This window comes from Hyperolius riggenbachi, chromosome 1 (assembly GCF_040937935.1).
Source record: "Hyperolius riggenbachi isolate aHypRig1 chromosome 1, aHypRig1.pri, whole genome shotgun sequence".
NCBI lineage: Eukaryota > Metazoa > Chordata > Amphibia > Anura > Hyperoliidae > Hyperolius > Hyperolius riggenbachi.
In genome coordinates this window covers 112,065,744-112,088,041 of record NC_090646.1, presented here as the reverse complement: position 1 = coordinate 112,088,041, position 22,298 = coordinate 112,065,744, and the positions used below count along the sequence as shown (strand labels likewise).

At 42.5% G+C, this 22,298-nt stretch overlaps 1 protein-coding gene across 2 annotated transcripts in view; it reads left to right on the top strand.

Annotated features, from left to right (window-relative positions):
- The window catches only part of SEL1L3 (SEL1L family member 3), an 84,530-nt gene that overhangs the window by 34,230 nt on the left and 28,002 nt on the right, over positions 1 to 22,298 (top strand). The window contains exons 6-12 of one of the 2 annotated variants that reach the window (XM_068278335.1): positions 200 to 258; positions 4,697 to 4,829; positions 7,587 to 7,719; positions 8,420 to 8,563; positions 8,640 to 8,672; positions 20,012 to 20,211; positions 21,613 to 21,792. In XM_068278335.1, coding sequence (XP_068134436.1) covers positions 200 to 258; positions 4,697 to 4,829; positions 7,587 to 7,719; positions 8,420 to 8,563; positions 8,640 to 8,672; positions 20,012 to 20,211; positions 21,613 to 21,792 — 882 coding nt within the window. The remainder of the gene's footprint in view (positions 1 to 199; positions 259 to 4,696; positions 4,830 to 7,586; positions 7,720 to 8,419; positions 8,564 to 8,639; positions 8,673 to 20,011; positions 20,212 to 21,612; positions 21,793 to 22,298) is intronic. The other variant, XM_068278344.1, reaches the window with a different exon arrangement.

Here is a 22,298-nt window from a genome sequence, read left to right as displayed (position 1 = left end):
CCTCCATTTCTCTGTCACGACAGGTTTGCTGTAAGTTACGGGTAAGCTGAAATTATAATGTGCAAAGCTTCACCTTGGAATAGAAAGTTCAGTTTTATTCATGAGCATGACAAGAATAAATCTGTATTATTCTGAAAAGCCCTTGGCTTCCTTATGTTTTCTGAATATTAAAGTACCATTCTGCTTCACCTCTCTTTAGGTAATGCTGCATACTTTTCTTGGAAGAGAACTAAAAGTTTATCAATCGCAAACATACAAGTAAGTAAAAGAGTCTTTCACCCAATGCGGATGATTGGAGCAGAGTAGGGATAGGCTTGGGGCTTAAACCACTTCACTACTGAGGTTGTTTTCACAGTTCAGCGCAGCTCTGATTACTTTGGCAATAACTTAATCACCACATATCACACCTAAATGATCTATATGTTTTTCAGGACAAATTAAAGAGATTCTGTAACGGAAAAAAGTTCCCCTGGGGGTTACTCACCTTAGTAGGGGGAAGCCTCTGGACCTTATCGAGGCTTCCCCCGCCCTCCTGTGTCCCATGGCGGTCTCGCTGCAGCCCACGGAACGCACAGCCGACAATTTGTCAGGCTGTGCAATATTTACCTTTTTTGGCTCCAGCGGGGGCGCTGTTTCGGCTCTTCACACGGAGATAGGTGAAAATAGCCAATCTCCGTCGGGTCTGCTCTACTGCGCAGGCGCAGGCGACTTGCGCCTGCGCAGTAGAGCGGCCCGACAGCGATCGGCTATTTCCGCATATCTACGAGCAGAAAGCCGATACTGCGCCTGCGCTGGAGCCGGAAAGGTAAATATTTACATCCCCACTGTTCGGGAACTTTATAGATACCATTATACGTGTACCCACTTTACTATTACACATATCTCCTTTTTGGGGGACACAGAGATTGGGAATAGCCGCTTGTCCTTCAGCAGTGGGACAAGGGTACTTTGCAAGGTGGGTGAGGCTTTGCCACATGTATATACAACAAAACAACCCCCACCCCCCTCCGCCCAGCGTTGAAAGGCATTTGGCCTGGCATGGTGCAGGAGGGCGACAGCTGCACCCTCACTGTCCTCACTTTTCTGCCCTCCAAGGCTGCGTCTCCCGCCCCCCCCCTTCCCTCCCCCCCCCAAAAAAAAGGGCTTCCTGTGTGGCCGATCAGCAAATTAAAGTGGAAGTACTTTTAAGATTTACTCCCATTGCTCCCATATTGGCATATTTTCCTCCATTTATGTATTTAGCCACCGCCCCATGACATGTTTCTTAGGCAAGGTACCAGGTGCAGTGCTAGTCATGCTGGGACCTGCTAAGCCGCTTGCCCCATCTCTGCAGGAGCTTCCTGAAAGAAAAGGAAAGAGAGGGGTTCCAGGGGGGGACACACATGACTAATGTAACAGTGCCCAGCAAAGCTCACATTGTTATGCACATACCCCCCGTAGCTATATTTATATAGCTTTTTCTATAAAAGATAAGCATGCTCAGAGTCACACAGTATCACAATGAAGACAAACACTTCTACAGCTACTAAGCTTATTTAGGAGGATTGGGCTGTAGGAAGGAACTGGCTGGCAATTGACACATACCACCCAGCATATGGAGGTACACTCCACCAGGCAGCAGACATAAAAAGGACGACATCACAAAAGTAAAATAATACTTTGATTTATTTATTTGCATTAGGTTTTTTTAAATTCAGGTCATTTTGGCCCTGTTTAGCCAAACTGCACTGGAATTGAATAGAGGCATGTACAGGCTACACTAATAAAGGTCAGATCTTTACCAGTAAATGCCACCAAGATGCCTGTAGCCAGGGCCGGCGCTACCATAGAGGCAAAGGGGGCAATCATCCCTGGGCCCCAGAGCATGTATGGGCCCCTAAGTCCCCCCCCCCCCTTCATCTCAACTGTTGCTCCTTGGGGCCTCTACAGAGTCTTTGGCAGAGAAGTGTCTCACCACTGCTGGCGGGTGCAATCCTCTGTCAGTCCGTGGCTCTGTGCGCTCCCATCTTTATCTACTGCTGCCTGTATCTTCTCTGTGACCCGCAGCATGTTTTTACATGATATTATGCGCCGGGCCTAGAACAGGTGAGACCTTACTCTGCCATAGACTCTGCAGGGCCGCCAGGGAGAACAGTTCATTTAGGGGGTGATCAGGGAGGAGGGAATCAGCAGCCGGCTCAGGGGCCCTGGGGGAATTTGACTGCAAAAAAGGGACACCTAACGCCACTTTTTTGCTGGGGGTGTCTGTTGGGGGGGTTTAATTTTGCCCAGGAGACCCATTGTTTCTAGAACTGGTCCTGCCAGCAGTCAGTCAATGCCAGGCTGTGGTATAAACTAGTCTCACTGAGAACAATGATATTTACTGCCCTGGCATTTTGCCTTAGCTTCAATGCCTCACCAACTTCCAGGAATCTCTTACAGTGTGAACAAATCCTTAACGCTTCCTGCCATGCTGGTAACCAGGTCTCGGCTAATTATTCTGAATGGCCTTCTCAGCCATACAATAGTCCGTGTATGTGTGATCTTAGCACTATTATGCTGAATGACATTTTCAGCCATACAACAGTCTGTGTATGCAGTGATCTTAGCACATGCTTTGTGCGGTAGACTAGTTTGCACAGCGGCCGCATTTCTGCAGATGCTTCCTCTGCATTTCTTTAGGGCTTAGTATCTTAGTATCTTGCACCTGACAGCTAACAAAACACTGATATTATTTACATAGCAAACACAAAGGTGCTATTGTGACAGTAATCCAGTGCAAACAGCAGGGTCAGCCCATAAGCCAACTTTACGGATACGCGAGTGAAGCGTGGCAGCCGACAAATGTCAGAGGGTCACATATAGATCTTTTCTCTAAATGTCAGCTAAAAAGAAAAACTATTAAAGTGGAGCTGAACTCTTGCACAGGACAGAAGGAAAACACAGAGAAATGCACCTTGTATGTAGTTAGAGAGTTTAGCCTGTCTAATTACCCCTCATGTGTGACTAATCACCACCCTAATTTGATCTCTCAGCTGTGTCAGCTCAGGAATCTCCACTGCCAGGGCAGAGCAGCTAATTTGTAAACACAGGATGTTAATCCTATGTCTGCTTCCATGAAAGCAGGACGTAGACACACTGCAGATTTATTGCAGTATTTGTAGCTGGGACAAAGAAATGTAAATTTACCGCACCCCACCGCACTTTAATGAAAGTCTATGGGGGAGTTCACGCTCTCCACGTTGCAGTACGCTGTGCCGGGAGTGCCCAAACTAACGTGCGTCTATACCTACGTTACTGTGCAGCATCCTGCGGCAATCTGCATCAGACCGGAAGTCATGTAAGTTTATTGTAATGCGCGTGTCTATAAAAGACCTGCCACCATTTTCAGCGGTCAGCTTATTTTAACAATATGCTTCCGCGCACATCATCGATTGCCCAACAGGAAGTGAGCATAATTTCCTGCTTGGGCGGAAGGCAGAAGTCCCTGTTAAGGTGGCCATACACTGGTCGATTTGCCATCAGATCGACCAACAGATAGATCCCTCTCTGATCGAATCTGATTAGAGAGGGATCGTATGGCCGCCTTTACTGCAAACAGATTGTGAATCGATTTCACTATGACACCGATCACAATCTGTGGAGCTGCTGCCGGCCGCCCACATACATTACCTGATCCGGCCGGCGCGTGTCCCCTGGTCTCCGCTGTCTCTTCTCCGCTGGGTTCTGGTCCGGCTGGCTTCACTTCACGTCCGGGGAAGTTTAAACAGTAGAGGGCGCTCTACTGTTTAAACTTCCTGCCGGGACAGGAAGTAGCTAGCCGGAACCCAGCGGAGAAGAGACAGTGGAGAGAGCGGGGACTCGCGCCGGCCGGAGCAGGTAATGTATTGTCACTAGCGTCGGTCGTCGGGTATTCAAACGCCGCTATCGACGCACTCCCAACCCGCCGGCGAACAAAGGAAATATTCTGCACGGATGGCTCGACGGGAATGATTGATTTCGGACGGAAATCAATCGTTCTGTCAGCGTTTGCGTAACGATTTCACAGCAGATTCGATCAGTGATCAAATCTGCTGTATATTGGCGGGAAAATCGTTAGGAGTATAGGCCCCTTTAGTAAGGCCTCTTTTCTGCAGTGTGAAGCTGGCCTCAAAGTCTCACCTCTCTGCTGGCACAAACTAAATCCTGTTCCTTCACCAAGTTGCATCAACTCGGGGGTGAGGAAAACACGCATAATTTGGGCTCTGGCTATTTCCAGTGACCGAATCGCCTCGTCTTTTGCTAATTTGTGCTCTATCTATTTCCGGCACCCAAATTAGTGACTGAGCACCGCTACACCAGTAATTCGCATTACTTATGGTGAAAATTAGCTATCTCAACATTTAGAACTGTTGATTTGGACTTGTAATGCACAGTAAAAATCCTCTAACATTTACAACCTGGGGGTAGAAGTTGAGATTAGCCAATCAGAGCTGCCAAAGCTTCCATGCAGAGTCGTGAGCGAAAGGAAACCAAGTGTTAACACTCACCTACTCACTGCTTCCTGCATCGGGTCTCTCTGGCCACAGGGCGTCACATGACACGTGTCACATGACACACTGTCAGGACATGCCAGCGTGTAATACTCTGGCACGTCCTGACAGCGACAATTTATCTTACCTGTCTGTGATTCACTATACATCTCCCCTAATTTAACTATACTTTGTGTGTTTTCAAGTGTGAACGAGGACATACACTTTGATGACACCGATGGTTACCTTGCTCTCGGGGGCAGCAAGTATGTTGTCAGCATTCACGGATTCTTTGGACCTGTAAAATATTATCGTCTTAGAGCTCTGACAATGGATGAGGTATGTGACCGGCTTTATACATGTAGATATAAAGAAACTGGAGGGCGCTGCTAATATTATATAACTATAGAATATGTAATATAAAAATCTGATATCTCTCTTCCTGCTGCAACCAAAAGAGAATGGGAATCCCCCTTTTCTCCTTCTCACAAAGAAACAAAATGTAATATATATAAAGATGGGGTGCTGGACATATCTTATATTAAAGGTTGTATGTACCGCTGCTGCCATCCTCCAAAGGGGTTTCAGTTCAGGAGATACATATAAAGATATGTCCAGATATGTTCTATATATATAATCTGATGAAATGTTATGAATAAAAATATATAACAGAAAATAAAAATATGAAACGCTTCTTTGCTACTGATGTTCTATTTATTGTCTCTACTACACTTTTTTATAGTAATTTTATTGCAATGTAGCAAGACAGAATTTCAGCCAAAATCCAGAAAAAGACACATTTCCCAAAATGGCTCATTTTACTCTGGGAAAAAACTTACTTCTTATTTGTTTATGTTTGCACATATTTAAAATTTTGCAATTTTTTTGCCATAGTGCGTCTTTAAAGGATAGACGAGGCGACCAGGGTTAAAAAAAACGAAATACCTGTAAAGCTGCATAATCCTTCTAGGATGTCCTTCTTTTTCCCCAGATTGTATCCAAATGCTTTGCAAAGTGCCCGGACCAGGCCCCGACCCTCTTCTGGGTCAGCATCCCTGACCCGGAAATAGAATTCTGCCATAGCTGCCCTTGCCTGCGCAGTTTGCATTGCTGCCTGTGTCGGGAGCTCTCTGCCGCCATGTCCTTACTTCCGGCAGACTCTAGGACGTCCTGCGCAAGTGAGCTTCCGACCTGAGTAGGCAGCAATGCAAACTGGGCAGACAAGACCAACTATGGTGGAATTATCTTTCTGGGTCGAGAATGCTGACCCTCGGGGGGGGGGCTGGACACTTTGCAAAGCATTTAAATACAATCTGGGGAAAAAGAAGCACACAGACCGCATCCTAGAAGAATTATGCAACTTTAAAAGTTATTTACTTTTTTTTAACCCGGTCATCTCGTATATCTTTTAAGTTTGCCAGTGAAAATATATATTTGATTGCTATTTTGAACGTAATATCAAAATGCCATAGTTTCAAGAGCTTTCCATTAGGTTTGATGTTTCTATGTAATTTTCTGTAAAAACCTAATAGTGTACAGGCATCTTCGGGTGAATCTTTTTGGACAGGATCTCATTGTGAACAAATAGTGACAATGAAAGACTTGATGCAGAGGGGTTATTTTCTGACAGCGACTGTGCGATACATCAGGGGAAATGTTAGTGAGATACAGGGCCGGGCCGAGGTATAGGCGAGAGAGGCTCCAGCCTCGGCGCAGTGTAGGAGGGGGCGCAGAATTCATTCAGCTGTCATTCCTAATTGTGTTTGAAGCAGAAATAAATAAGAAAAGGGGATACATGGCAGTGACTGCAAGCCAGATAACTAGATATTAAGGTGTTGGGGAGGTTGTGGGCCCTGTGGCGCCTCTTAGTCTAATAGCAATCAGTGTGTGTTGGCTGGGGTGGGAGGGATGGAGGGGCGCACTTTGGTGTCTCAGCCTTGGGTGCTGGAGGACCTTGTCCCGGCTCTGGTGAGATACAACACTCACCTTTTTCGAATTTCCCCTCAGAATGTCGAAACTACATGGACCCACTTTTACACAAAACATGATATATACTGAAAATAAGGCTGAGTGTAATTTGCTTTCTTAAAGGGAAGGTTCAAGCAAAATAAAAAAATGAGTTTCACTTACCTGGGGCTTCTACCAGCCCCATGCAGCCATCCTGTGCCCTCGTAGTCACTCACTGCTGCTCCAGTCCCCCGCTGGCAGCTTGCCGACCTCGGAGGTCGGCGGGAAGCATTGCGTACATTTTTACGCATTCCCGCTAGTGCAGGAACAATAACACATACATTTTTACGCATTACTGGTTCAATACGTAAAAATTTACGTATTGAACCAGTAACGCGTAAAAATGTATGTGTTAATGTTCCTGCACTAGTGGGAATGCGTAAAAATGTACGCAATGCTTCCCGCCGACCTCAGAGGTTGGCAAGTTGCCAGTGGGGGACTGGAGCAGCAGTGAGTGACTACGAGGGCACAGGATGGCTGCATGGAGCTGGTAGAAGCCCCAGGTAAGTGAAACTCATTTTTTTATTTTGCTTGGACATTCCCTTTAAAACAGACGGTATTTGCAATAAATCAGCTTTAAGTGAGCAACTGTGGTTTCTCATGATGCATCACTACTGAATATGCAAATTATCATTTTATGCCCCTAAAGCCAGGCTTACATCCAGAGCTGCTGGTGTATAGCAAGCTTATAGCTCATACATTTTACATAGCTTCATCAACTCAACATGCATACAGCCTGTTTCAGACTTTCTGGTCCTCATCAGTGCATGGCAGGGATTGTTATGGCTCTTTGGAATAGGACTTGGACCAGTACTTAGGACTACCCTGGTAGCTCATGGTGACCCAGAACCACTAGGAAAGTATAAATAGGGGGCTAAAAGAGACCAAAAATACCTTCCATTTTAAGAATGTCGAATGTCACTCAGTGTAGGAGGGCTCTTTAGTCTTTTTTTAGTCCCTTATACTTTCCTAGTGGTTCTAGGTCACCACAAGCTACCTGGGTATTCCTTAATAATGAAATACGGTAAGTGATCTGATGAAAAATACGTGCCATTGATGCTGATTTTTTTCTGCTTATGTTTTCTATAGATATCAAACCCTTTTCCTGATGAGGAACTGCTACATCAGATCCAGGATTATTATGGCACGTGTTCTAAGGTGAAAGACATAGTGCAACATCACGCTTACATGCAACATAAGAAGCACATCCTAGAGACTAGCAGTAAGTGCTGACTGTAAACAGAGTGTGTGTGTGTGTGTGTGTGTGTGTGTGTGTGTGTGTGTGTGTGTGTGTGTGTGTGTGTGTGTGTGTGTGTGTGTAGAGTGTGTGTGGGTGTGTGTGTGTGTGTGTGTGTGTGTGTGTGTGTGTGTGTGTGTGTGTGTGTGTGTGTGTGTGTGTGTGTGTGTGTGTGCGTGTGTGTGTGTGTGTGTGTAGAGTGTGTGTGTGTGTGTGTGTGTATAGGGTGTGTGTGTGTGTGTGTGTGTGTGTGTGTGTGTGTGTGTGTGTGTGTGTGTGTGTGTGTATAGGGGGTGTGTGTGTGTGTGTGTGTGTGTGTGTGTGTGTGTGTGTGTGTGTGTGTGTGTGTGTTTGGATGCATGTTTTCTTTTTGTTTGTGTGGGTGCATTTGTGTATATGAATATGTGTGTAACTGTGTGTGCTTGTCTGTGTATTTGTGTTTTTCTTTGTATTTATGTGTTTGTATGTATAAAACCACATGTTACTTAGTTTAGGGTTTTTGTGTGTGTCTGTGTGTGCATGTCCGCATGTGTATTTGTATGCATGTTTTTATATGTGTGTGTGCACATGCGTATCTGTGTGTGTGTGTGTCTGTGTGCTTGTCTGTGTGTGTGTATAGAACCACCGATTACTTAGTCTAAGGTGTGTGAGTAAATGCATTCACTATTGAACTCCTGATCTGCAGGTCCAACTAGGAATTATTACATGGATCTGTACCTGAAGTATCAAGGGAGACTCATATGTTATCTGGCTCCTTGGACACAAGAGGATAAAAATACACACAGCAATTTGTTTAATCTCCTAAACACTACGGAAGGAATTACCTGGGGTAAGTGGCAGTAATGTACATCCAGCTTGTGTAAGTTTAGAGAAACTGATCTGTGGATATTTATTCTTCCAAGCAGGGCAGTCATCAGGAGGGGTTGGAAGAACAAATGGTAAGGTAACCAAGTAGTTAAAGCTAGTAAGAAATTGCATGTCAACAAAGCAGGGAATTGTTTCTCTTGTAAGTGCTTTCACCACAGACTGTGCATCTGATCTAACACAACCTACCCTGAAAACTGATCAGCTAATATCAGTAAATATTTGAACCGTTGTCAAAGAGGCATTTCTGCAAATTCTACCTGCAGTATTCGGAATGGCCCTGTTTTGTTTGGAAGATGGTGAGAGGGAGTAGGTACAGATATACCGATGTTGTACATTTGAGAAACCTGGCATTGCGCACCGTTTACAAGCAAAGTCATACAACCCCTGTGGAAGGCATTGTTTATGGTTCTACTTAAAGTGTACCCGAGGTGACATGTAACATGATGAGATACACATGTGTATGTACAGTACTTAACATATTAATAACCGGGTATTTTACTTGTTTTATTTTGCTGCCTGAAAGAGTTAATTTTTAAGGATGGAAGTGACAGCTTTTGTCTTGTCAGGAATGTAGTAAACATCACTGATAAGCAAATTACAGCCATAAAAGTTTTCCTGACATAATACATTTTTCTACATATTTCTGAGAGCAGAGGGAGAGAGAAAGGGTCAATATAGTTCATGTATTTTCATTTAGGGACACTTAATAGACTGAAACTGAGCAGAGACAACAAAACATTAAATCTACTTTCTAAAAGTTTAAATATAAAATAAAATCCTGGGATGACTAAAAAAGTCATTTTTAGGAGTAGGAGGATAAATATAATTGTTTATCTCACCAGTTTATTTTCAACTCGGGTTCACTTTAAGGCAGTTCAGCATGAATCATGTGCTTCAGGGAGGCAACAATCAGAGGGCAGGAAGAGGCGGCTCCCCTTCCCAAATGTCCCCTCCTCGCACTCACTGTCTCCCCCTTCCTAGATGCGCAGAGCCGCTTCACTCGCTTGCAGCCTTCCAGCGATGGCATTTCCAAATTCACGCAAACTGCGCCATGTTACATTTGGAATTGCATTAAAGGAAACCAGAGATGAACGCTTTGGCACAAAATAAACATATACCCCGATAGATTTTACAAAATAGAAGCTAAAGCTAGTGAAGCTAAAGCTACACTATCAGGTCTTGTCAAACTAGAGCCATCTGTAAAAATGTGAAATCTAGGTGGGAAACAAAAAGGTTCGTCAGTCAGGTCTTTACTGGGGGGTGCAGTGGCCCTGATTCAATTCACGGTTTCTCCTAGGAGATATTTTTTCATCTTCTGTTTAAAATAACTTTTCAAACAAAAACAAACACAGAACATTTATATCGCGCTTTTCTCCTGGCGGACTCAAAGCGCCAGAGCTGCAGCCACTAGGACGCGCTCTATAGGCAGTAGCAGTGTTAGGGAGTCTTGCCCAAGGTCTCCTACTGAATAGATGGTGGCTTACTGAACAGGCAGAGCTGAGATTCGAACCCAGGTCTCCTGTGTCAGAGGCAGAGCCCTTAACCATTACACTATCCAGCCACTAGCAATCCAGCAATCGAAAAAGTACCAAAAAGTAGGTAAAACAAGTACTGTCAAAATTATTCTGATTATTTTATTGCTTATTGGTGGCTTAAAGGTATTTTATTAAGAATGTGAAAATATCACCTAGGAGACAACTTTAATTGAGTAAGTCAATGGGCATGTAGGCCCAATCCAAATCCCTTTTTCTCATAAGTTTTTCTCCTTATGTTTTTACATCTTATCAATTACATACTTTTTAATCCCCCAGTAAGCATGTCAATATTTAGATTAATTTTGACAGGACTTTTCACCTTCTTTTTGGTACTTTTTTCAATTGCAGAGCGCTGAAAAGTTATTTTAAATAGAAGATGAAAAAATATATCTGACCCTGCGTCTCTTATGACTTCTCCACAATCATGAGGCTCTTTTAGTGGGTCAAAAGTTGGCAAAAAAAAGTGGCTGGGTTTAACATGTTGCACCTTTATATTGTCAAATTTTGGGCCGAGAGTAAAGTCGGGTGGTATTGTGTCAGCCTCTGAGCTGAAAGGTCTGGTGTAGGTTGAAATCAAGTGCACAGAAAGAGCATGTGGACAAAGTAAAACATATTTTGATACAGGGTCGCTTTAAGCCACCTATAACAACCTTCTGTAAAAGTTGCTGTAATAGAATACAATGAATTAAAGAAAGGAATGCATCAACCAGATGTAAGGTAATCCATAATATAGAAAATATATTTTCATACAAGAAATGGTATCCAGACAACATCTAATTGAAGTGTGGCTAATTTGTTTGAATTTTTGATTTTCCTAGTTTATTTCTCTAATTTCTGCAGCACTAGCCTTGCTGCTGCACCTCTTGTGTCACTACTTGTGCATGTCTACCTGGATTATCAATATCATGCATACTATATGTACAGCCTGTCATTCTCTGATGATAAGCTTTGGAACAAGGAATTCAAGAGACACTGAAGCCGAAAAACAATTATGATATAATGAATTGGCTGTGTAGTACGGATAATTACTAGAACATTAGTAGCTAAGGAAATGGTCTCATATTTTTATTTTCAGTTATATAGTGTTTTTTTATAACATTGCATCATTCTCTAATATTTGCAGTTTACACACTACTCAGCATTCTAAATGATTTTACAGAGCAGTCTTGTGAACTTTTGAACTTTCCTCTGCAGGAAAAAAAAATACAGTGACAGACACTTGAGGTAATAAGTTTAAACAACAATTGTGGACAGCACCATCAAAACACTGTTAGAAATTAATTATGCAAAGATGTATGTGCTAAGTGGGCAATAGGATTATACAGAAGCCAAAGACAAAGAAAAGAGCCCACTATAGGCAGCACCAGACCACTCCAAAGTAATTCAAAAATTGTATAAACTTTATTGGCAAACAGTAAACAAAATTAAAAAAATCAATTAAAATTCACCGAAGGTGATTGCAGCGGTACACATAAGAATAATTCAATCGTCAAAAAATTCCACATTACCTCACAAAGAGACCTCAAAATATTGCCATAATAATAATAAATCTCAATATCATACTATATTAAGCCACAAAGAGTCCATAACACTTAAAGTTATATAAAAAGGAATAAAATTCAATTTGAATAAGCAAAAACCACCTAATAGAGATATTGCACAAAATCCAAGGTATAATACACCAGAAGGACCAACTGGTTCCAAATAATAAGGCAATATAAATATATATTACAATAAATACATAACAAGGTTGGGTGAAAGAATCCACCTGTTAAGGCTATTGCACAGCATCCAAAATAGAGAATATGGTGAATAGAGATGTCGCGAACCTCCGATTTTCGGTTCGCGGAAGGTTCGGTTCGCCGAAAAGTTCGCGAACCGCAATAGACTTCAATGGGGATGCGAACTTTGAAAAATAGAAAAAATTATGCTGGCCACAAAAGTGATGGAAAAGATGTTTCAAGGGGTCTAACATCTGGAGGGGGGCATGGCGGAGTGGGATACACGCCCAAAGTCCCGGGGAAAAATCTGGATTTGACGTACAGCAGCGTTTTAAGGGCAGAAATCACATTGAATGCTAAATTGCAGGCCTAAAGTGCTTTCAAACATCTTGCATGTGTATACATCAATCACGGAGTGTAATTAGAGTTCTGCTTCACACTGACACACCAAACTCACTGTGTAACGCACCGCAAACAGCTGTTTGCATTGTGACGGCCATGCTGGACTGGTGCGCACTGTGGCGAGAGTGTAGGCAGTGGCGGTTTTCAATCCCATATGGTGGCCGGGCTGTGGTAGCTCAATGATAGAACAACAGTGACTGTCCAGCTGATCAAATTTGGTCTGTCCACAATGAAGCAACGACCTTATTATCTTCTTGTATGTAGGTAGGCATAGGTAGGTGTCCCAGTAGTTAGCTAGGCATAGGTAGGAGTCCCAGTATAGGTAGGTAGGCATAGGTAGGTGTCCCAGTAGTTAGCTAGGCATAGGTAGGAGACCCAGTATAGGTAGGTAGGCATAGGTAGGTGTCCCAGTAGTTAGCTAGGCATAGGTAGGAGACCCAGTATAGGTAGGTAGGCATAGGTAGGTGTCCCAGTAGTTAGCTAGGCATAGGTAGGTGTCCTAGTAGTTAGCTAGGCATAGGTAGGTGTCCCAGTAGTTAGCTAGGCATAGGTAGGAGTCCCAGTATAGGTAGGTAGGCATAGGTAGGAGTCCCAGTATAGGTAGGTAGGCATAGGTAGAAGTCCCAGTATAGGTAGGTAGGCATAGGTAGGAGACCCAGTAGTTAGCTAGGCATAGGTAGGAGACCCAGTATAGGTAGGTAGGCATAGGTAGGTCCCCTAGTATAGGTAGGTAGGTAGGTGTCCCCTTATAGGTAAGTAGGTGCCCCAGTAGTTAGGTAGGCATAGGTAGGTGTCCCAGTATAGATAGTTAGGAAGGGCCTGGCTGGCACAGTAATAACAATTACCAAGGTCCAGCTGAAACAGATAGGGCTGTATAATTCAGTGAGCAACACACACAAAAAAAAACACATCAGGAAAACATTAGAGCTCTCAAAAGAGCTATTGAGGGGTGCTATTTTAGCAATAACAATCAGCCAGGAGCAAGCCAAGAGCCTAACTAATCTTTCCCTAGGAGAACAAGTCTGCAGCAGCTCTTCCTAGTCTGTCTATTTGCAGCAGGCACACGAGTGAGTGTCATGGCCAGCGAGCCTGTCTTATATAAGGGGGGGTGGGGCTCCAGGACTTAGTGTAGCCTGAATGGCTACAATGTGCCTGCTGACTGTGATGCAGAGGGTCAAAGTTGACCCTCATAGTGCATTATGGGGCGAATCGAAATTCCGCAAAAGTTCGCTTGGTCCAGGCGAACGCGAACCCCCAAAGTTCGCCTGGAACTGTTCGCCGGCCAACCGTTCGCTACATCTCTAATGGTGAAGTGATCCCTGAAAAAGCAGTGTCAAATATAACACCAGAAAGAAACGTGCAGATAATGTGCAAAGGAAAGGACTCAGGACTTACATGGCAGAGGCTGGAGGAAAGGATTAGCGCCGCTGTTCGCCTTAATGCATCTCGCGGGCTCTACCCGCTGTTTGCCAATAAAGTTTATACAATTTTTGAATTACTTTGGAGTGGTCTGGTGCTGCCTATAGTGGGCTGTTTTCTTTGTCTTTGGCTACTTGAGGTAATAAGCTTCAGAAGACAGAGCTCTCTGTGAAAGTCGTGGAGCTCAGTGGCTCTTTTGCTCTTTTAGATAACTGGAGTTTCTTAACTCTTTCTGTACTGGAAGCAATATTAGACTTATGTCTCTGCTCCTAATGTTTTATGTCTTAGATGTGCTATACATACAAATCATTATATTATAAGTTTATTTTCACTTCAGATTCCCTTTAAGGGATGACTATCATGAAAAAATGTAATATTTAAAATACATGTGTAAATCCACTTATAGGAAGTTCACTATAAATTTATTTTCTCTAATGTTTCTGTCACTTACAGTAGGCAGTTAAAATCTGACAGATGTGACAGGTTTTGAACTAGTCCATCTCCTCATGGGGGATTCTCAATTTTTCCTTTATTCTTTACAAAAGCACTCCCTGAAAAAAAGAAAACCTTTACAAATACGCTGGCCAGCCTCTCTACTTACTCGCACATTATTCTGGCAGTTGGACTGAGCAACTGCCATTCAGTGAGTGCTTTTCAAAATAAAGAAATCCCTGAGAATCCCTCATTAGATGGACTGGTCCATATCCTGTCAGATCTGTCAGATTTTAGCAACATAGGAAAAAATAAATGTATAGTGCATTTTACTCTTGAACAATTGTACATTTTATACATATGCATACGCATGCATATTATTATTATTATTTTTGTGATAGTGGTCCTTTAAACTTAACATGACACCTGTTGATATGAAATGTCAGACCTTTGTATAGGTATCTTCAAAGAAGCATTGTGGGTACTATATAATTAACAGTGATTAATGGCTGAAAAGGGTCATTTGAGATCTTATCCAAAAATAAAGAACAAGTGGAAAATGCTTTCTTTCCATCCTCCACAGTAACAGATTGCCCAGCAAGCTCATGGTGAACCAGAACTCCTAGGAGTTTGTAAGGGGTTAAATAGTACCAAAAAAGCCCTCTTACTAAAATGATATGGAAAACAGAAATTCGCCTTCTTAAAACAGAAGGTATTTGCGATTATTCAGGTTAGAGTGTGCTTCTGCGGTGTCCCACAAGGCATCACTGCTGAATATGCAAATCTTCCTTTCATGTGCCTGAAAGCTAACCACACCTCCAGAACCACTGGAATGCAATGATGTGCCAGCTTGCTAATAGTACAGAGCCAAACTAATCCAACAGACTGCTTCAGATTGGTTGATCCTCATCAGTGCATGGCATGGATTAATGCAGGGCTGTGGAGTCGGAGTCGGAGCAATTTTGGGTGCCTGGAGTCGGAGTCGGGAAAAAATGCACCGACTCCGTGCTTTATTGAAGCAGCACAAGTAATTAGTTACTTGTGCTGCTTCAATAAAGCAGTCCCCGTATTTATAAAGTCAGATATACATATCTGATTGTGACTGTACAGTATATATGATGTGTACACAGGAATCTCTTATATATACACTAAATAACGTCTATGCTGTAAGAATAAAGCCTGATGTGTAGCCGTGTCACTAATAGAGATGGTCAATGAGATGGAAATAATTCTGCGTTGATGCTGGTTTATGCAAATGTATGCACTCTCTTTGCTCATGAAATCAAATAATTTGATATGTTGTTAAAATTTGGTTTGGTGACTACAAATTAAAGGGTACCTGAGACGGATGAAAAGAAAAGTGTTATACATACCTGGGGATTCTTCCAGCCCCCTTCAGGCTAATCAGTCCCTCGCTGTCCACCTCCACCAACTGGATCTTCTGCTATGAGTCCTGGTAATTCAGCCAGTCAGCACAGTCTGGCTACGTGCCGCTTCCACAGCCAGGAGCATTCTGCACCTGCGCAATAGTGCTGCGCAGGTGTAGTACGTTCCTGGCGGCGGAGTGTGTGCATGCGCACTACTCCAGACTGGCTCAAGTACCTGGACTCATAGCAGAAGATCCAGGTGGCGGAGGAGGACAGCGAGGGACTGATTAGCCTGAAGGGGGCTGGAGGAAGCCCCAGGTATGTATAAAACTTTAATTTCATCTGTCTCAGGTTTACTTTGTTACACAGTAGTACTATACTGTACATATGCACTCCCCACAGAGCTGCAGGGAATCCACTGAGAAAGTTGTGAACATTGAACAGAGGTGTTGTCTATCACCCATAAACCTGGTTCAGATTGTGCATGAAGAATGTGTAATAGAGGAAGAATCTCCTCATTCCCCTGCAGAGTACCTGCACATCATTCTTATATGTACCCACAGTTACATTGCCTAGGGCCTGATAGATGTTCTTTGTTCCGGTTTGTACCTTTTACAAGTACTCTTACCAAGGACTAGTTTTAGTCTAAAGGGAATAAATATAGTAGTCTACATATCCTTCTCACTTCAGTTGTCTTGTAAAATTCCTAAGCGTTGGCAGTTAAGAGACAAATTTCACGTTACATACTGTTAATCAACAAAATTGTAATATGCAAATTAGAGGAGTCGGAGTCGGTGGAATCCTAAACTGAGGAGTCGGAGTTGGTGGATTTTTGGACCGACTCCACAGCCCTGGATTAATGTGGCTCTATGGGGTAGGACTTGAAACACCCAGAGTGACAGATTACCCAGCAAGGCCATGGTAAACCAGAACTCCTAGAAGTGTGTAAGTGGCTGAATCCTCCAAATGAGTATTATATGGGTAGGACTGAAAAGTTGTGTGGCTGTTTTCACCCCAATTAAATAGATATAATAATATATAATACATACTTCATCATTTCTTCTGTATATAACTGCCTTTATAATTATGCAGTGATTGCACTATGTATATCAATGTTAATTTTGTTATTAAACTTAACTCTTACAGTGTTTCCTTGACACCATCTCCACTAGGCGAATATGATGTCTCTAGCTCTATAGCACATGCCAAGGTATCATGGTATCCAGTGGCATAAATGAGAAGCTTTAGGCCCCAGTGCAAGTTTTACATTAAGCCCTAGAAGCATTCTTTACATAACAATTAATTTGGCACAACAAAACCTGCCAAGGACATACACAGTATGAGAGGTGTAAGCAGGGGAGGGGAACAGTTTGCTAATGATCACCGCTATCCTAATACTGCAGTTGAGGGAGGGACCCTAGTGGCCCCTCTGGTCCAAGGGCAGTCATAACTTCTGTAACCCCTATTGCTAAGACACATACAAAGGCAATAACATGGATTGATTCTGTGATTTATTTTTATTTTTTTTATCAAACTGACAGAAGAGAGAGTTGTTATTCTGGCATTCTCTTTCAATTGATGTAAGTAAATATTGAACAAAGTTAAAAAATGGAGGGACTGATCACAATAGATTTTTTTTATTGTACTGTAAACGATAGAATTGCCTCCATTTTCATAACAGGAAAGGACAGAAATCACTTGTGAGCACAAAATAAAAAGCAATCAAAACAGAGAATTTGCTATGTGTATGGGCACCTTAAAATCTTTGTCTGCTTTGTTTTCACACTACAGCTAGACCACAGTACAGTCAGTGCAGTTCTAGTCGGGTTCAGAAAAGATTCCTAGAAAGGCAAATTATCATTAACATGTCTTTTCCCCTAATCTATTTGCATATTGTCAGATTTCAGTCAATTTGCAATTATTAGAGAAGCCTTTTAAAGGGGAACTGAAGAGAGGGGTATATGGAGGCTGCCATGTTTATTTCCTTTTAAGCAATACCAGTTGCCTGGCAGCCCTGCTGATCCTCTGCCTCTAACACTATTAGCCATAGCCCCTGAACAAGCATGCAGCAGATCAGGTGTTTCAGACTTTAAAGTCAGATCTGACAAGACTAGCTGCATGCTTGTTTCTGGTTTTATTCAGATACTACTGCAGAGAAATAGACCAGCAGGGCTGCCAGGCAACTGGTATTGATTAAAAGGAAATAAACATGGCAGCCTCCGTATACCTTTTACTTCAGTTCCCCTTTAACAATGAAAATGGGGACACTTCAGTATGACACTGAACACTGTGTAGCGCAGGCATGGGCAAACATGGCCCTCCAGCTGTTAAGGAACTACAAGTCCCACAATGCATTGCAGGATTCTGACAGCCACAGTCATGACTCATAAAGGCAAATGCATTGTGGGACTTGTAGTTCCGTAACAGCTGAAGGGCCGAGTTTGCCCATGCCTGGTGTAGCGCCTGTAATGCTGTTTTGATGGGCTAGCTAGGCCATATTCCATGAGCCCTCCCTCTGGTAGCTGTTATTGGAAATGTCAACATGTTATTTATGCATTTTTTCTATCAGGAGGCAAGAAAGTCAGTTAATTCTTACATTCATATTGTAAAGGTGGCCACACACCATACCATTTTTTAAATATCTGTTCAATTCAAGAATAGCAATCCAGTTTTCTGACTGATTTTAACAATTCAAAAATCTGACCAATGTACCACACACCTATGTTCAATTTTTCCCCAATCATGAATAAAATAATTGGAAGCTCAGAAAAATTGATTGGAACTGTACATCAAGTAATTGACAATCCATCACACACCATACAATTCTTGATAAAGTTGGTCTGATATTATCAACATGTCCAATCTCCAAAAATGAAAAAAAGGAAAATTCAGTCGGATGTATCGACCGAAAACAAAGAAAAGCTCTTGATTTTTTTGGGGCAACCGATCGAAATTATTGAATTGGTGAAAATTTGGATCATTTAATTGTATGGTATGTTATAGATTTGCAGCAGATTCCACCATCAGATAGATTTCTGTAAGATGCCTGTCAAGTTGAATCTGACAGGAATCTGATGTGTGCCACACACTAGGAACAGATTTCCAATAAATTTCAGAATTAAAGAGAATCTGTATTGTTAAAATCGCACAAAAGTAAACATACCAGTGCGTTAGGGGACATCTCCTATTACCCTCTGTCACAATATCACCGCTCCCCGCCGCATTAAAAGTGGTTAACAACTGTTTTAAAAAGTTTGTTTATAAACAAACAAATTGGCCACCAAAACAGGAAGTAGGTTGATGTACAGTATGTCCACACATAGAAAATACATCCATACACAAGCAGGCTGTATACACCCTTCCTTTTTAATCTCAAGAGATCACTTGTGTGTTTCTTTCCCCCTGCAGCTATCTTCCACTGAAGTGTCAGGCTGTTTCTTCCTGCAGAGTGCAGACAGCTTTGCCTGTATTCCTCAGTATGTGAAAGCCCAGCCAGCTCAGAGGAGGATTTATCCAGCTTGTAAAAGATAATAGAGCAGAGAGAAGCTGCACTAATCTAAATAACACACAGGCAGTGTGCAGAGAGGGGCCTGGAGGGGGGAGATGCATCACAGAACCACAACACTGAAGAACTTGGCAGCCTTCCAGACACAGGCTGACAAGTCTGACAAGAAAAAGATAAGTTGATTTATTACAGAGATGGTGATAGTAGAACGTGCTGCAGTAAGCCAGAGGACATTAGAATAGATTTTGGAACTTGTAGGATGGAAGAAAACCGGATGAAATTTTTGTTACGGAGTCTCTTTAAATCTATTGGAAATCTAACTAAATGCATTATTGGACAATTAGATCCAATGCAACTCTATGGGCCATCGATCTGCTGCCTGCAGCAGCTCGACCTAGATTTTCCATCCAGTCAGATAGATCAAATCTAACGAAATCGTCTGCAAATCGATTGATCAATAGATTTGATAGAATCGATTTCTGATCAATGGATGGCTAAAATCGACCAGTATATGTGCCCCTTAAGTCCAAGCATTGAGCAGAGGGACACAATCGATGCTTGTTTACAGTAGACAAGTCATGAGAGAAATCCAGAAGCAGTCATTCCTGACCTTCTAGACAACTGCCAGTTTTTTGACTGCCAATGTCCAGATTATAATATTTTCTAAATCACTCACATGTAACAAGTCGTATTCTGAAAACATCTTCTAGACTAGTAACACAAAAAAGTTATAGCCAAAAGGTCAACATTACACTCGGACAACTAAAATTCTTGAGGCTGGGTTCACATATGACATAGCGTGAAAGGCTGCGTTTTATGTCATGTTTCATCTTAGTGTTGTGTGCATTTTTTGGTGCGTTTTTCATGCGTTTGCGATGCGTTTTGCGTGCATTTTAATGTTTGCGGTTCACATATGCAAAACGTTTATGCATTTTGTTTACGTTTCCATGCGTTTTTATATTTCCATTTATGCAAATCACATGGAAGACAACAGGAAGCTGACTTTTACTTTTATGCCTGTTTTTGCAGATGTTTGGAAAGATCCTGTATCGGAATTTGGAAGGAAGACCTATGAAAGTGCAATGAGGAATTTGCCCAGTGGCTTCCACCTTGTAAATTCTTCAATCCCAGACCTGAAGGATGCTAGCTGCTGTGGATATCACAAAGCATCCTACCTTCTATCTGTTATCTATGACATTGGTCTTGGAGTGCCTACAGACACATCCCAGGTTGGTACTATTTCATAATGAATTACACTGGTAGGGGTCTCCAGATACTTGAAGCAGCCAATTACTATATTTTTAGCCTTAACTTAAAATTTTCCTTGGAAGAAACTAAATATTTCCTGGAAGATGTTCAAGGTTTCTGAGGAACTGACAATGAGGATGTTCAGCAAAAAGTTTGCAATCCCTTCATTTTTTACATAGAGCCTTCCTGTTCACCTGTTAGGACCGTCATTCCAGCTTTGTCCACCAGGCGCAGTAGGGATGCGATGGTCTTCGGAACTACGGTGCTGTTTTTGCTTTTTATCCTCTGACCAATAAAATACCTGTCAATAATTGTAATGGTAGGTTTATTGTACCTGTGAGTGACAGAATAATAACAAAAGAAACCTCAAAAACCCGGTGCCCCAAAGCCAGAGCTTTATGTGCATTGTAATGAGTGAAATAATTATTTTGGCCCACTCGTCTCCAAGTCAGTAAGGTTTCAAGGCTGATGTCTGGCAACTTCTTCAACTCCTTCCACAGATTTTCTATTTTATTCTGAATACTGGCTAGGCCATTCCAGGACCTTCATTTGCTTTTTCTCAAGGCACTTTGTTGCCTAGGATGTGTGTTTTGGGTCATTGTCGTGGTGAAATACCCCTCCACAACCCATTTTCATTCCTTGGCTGAAGGAATGAGTTGCTCACCCAAGATCAGATGGGACATGGCCCTGTGTCCCTTTGATGTAGTGACGGTGTCCTGCCCCTTCAGCAGAAAAACACACACAAAGCATAATGTGTCCACCTCCATTTTGGATGTTGGGGATGGTGTTTAAGGGCCATAGGCAGCATTCCTCCTCTAAACACGACAAGAACAGGGAAACATAAATTATAGGATGGTCACTTTTTGGGGAGGAAAAACAACCAAGTCAGCAATCACCAATACTTGTTTCCTTCACTGTACTTGGGAACTCGAGTAGTTCCAAAGAGCTCTTTGACCCAGACCAGAGGACAACACTGGAATGACAGGCTGGATGATGGAATGGGAAGGCTTTATGCTATCCAGAGCCTTCTCTCTACTAACATAAGTATCGAGCCTGATGTGAGTTTTCGCAGCTCCAGTCACAAGACACAACACAAGGATTCCTGACAGGCTGCTCTTCTGATAGCTGATTGGCTGCTCTCCGCTTATCCTAGAGACTGAGTAACCTTGCTTCTGTTGTTAGAGAGACAAATCACTCTAATGTTGGAGCAGTCAGGCTAATCAGGCCCCAGGGTCAATATATCCTGTTCTGCCACTAGATTTGCATTGAACATTTATATTTGCATATAAACATTTTCCATTTTTGAGTTTTTCACTTGTATTGTTCATTTGCGGAATCTTTCATGGTTTAGTCTGTGAGTCTCATGCATTGTCTCTGCCTAGGCTATGCTATACAGTCTAATAGGAGCACAAGGAGGAGATCGGCTTGCACTGCTCAAGCTCGGATATAAGCATCTTCAAGGAATTGACGCCCACAATTTGGATCTAGATGTTGCATTTTCTTATTATATGAATGTTGCAAAGAAAACACCAAAGGATCGATCGGCCAGGGACAAAGATCAGGTATTAAAGCAAACCTGAAGTGAAAATAAACGTATCCGATAAGTAATTGTATCTGGTATACTAATCTGAAGTAGAACTCTCCTAAAAGCAAATACTCTTATTTTGGGTTTAAAGCTCGCCTGAACAGGATGAAAAACTGGGGATTTTAACTTACCTCGGGCTTCTTCCAGCCCCCCCACCCCGTAGTCCAGTGGCATTCTCAGGGTCCCCTCAGTTCTCTGGCTGTCAGCTCTAATCCTGCGGATGGGGCTCTGCTGCAAATGCTCAGGCGCTATTGGCGACGGGATCACACTTGAACAGGAGCGTGCATAAGCAGTCGGCGTGACTGGAGCTCAAGTCGCAGAAAATGTGGACAGTCAAACGCTGTGGGTACAAACTCTTATATGTGAGCCCCCAAGTGCTGATTAGTCACTGGTCACTTTAGTAGGTAGCCAGTAGTAGTTGCGCTTATTAAAAGTAAAATTAAAAGTTACGTTTTATAATTTTAAGCTCCTTCAAAATGGTTA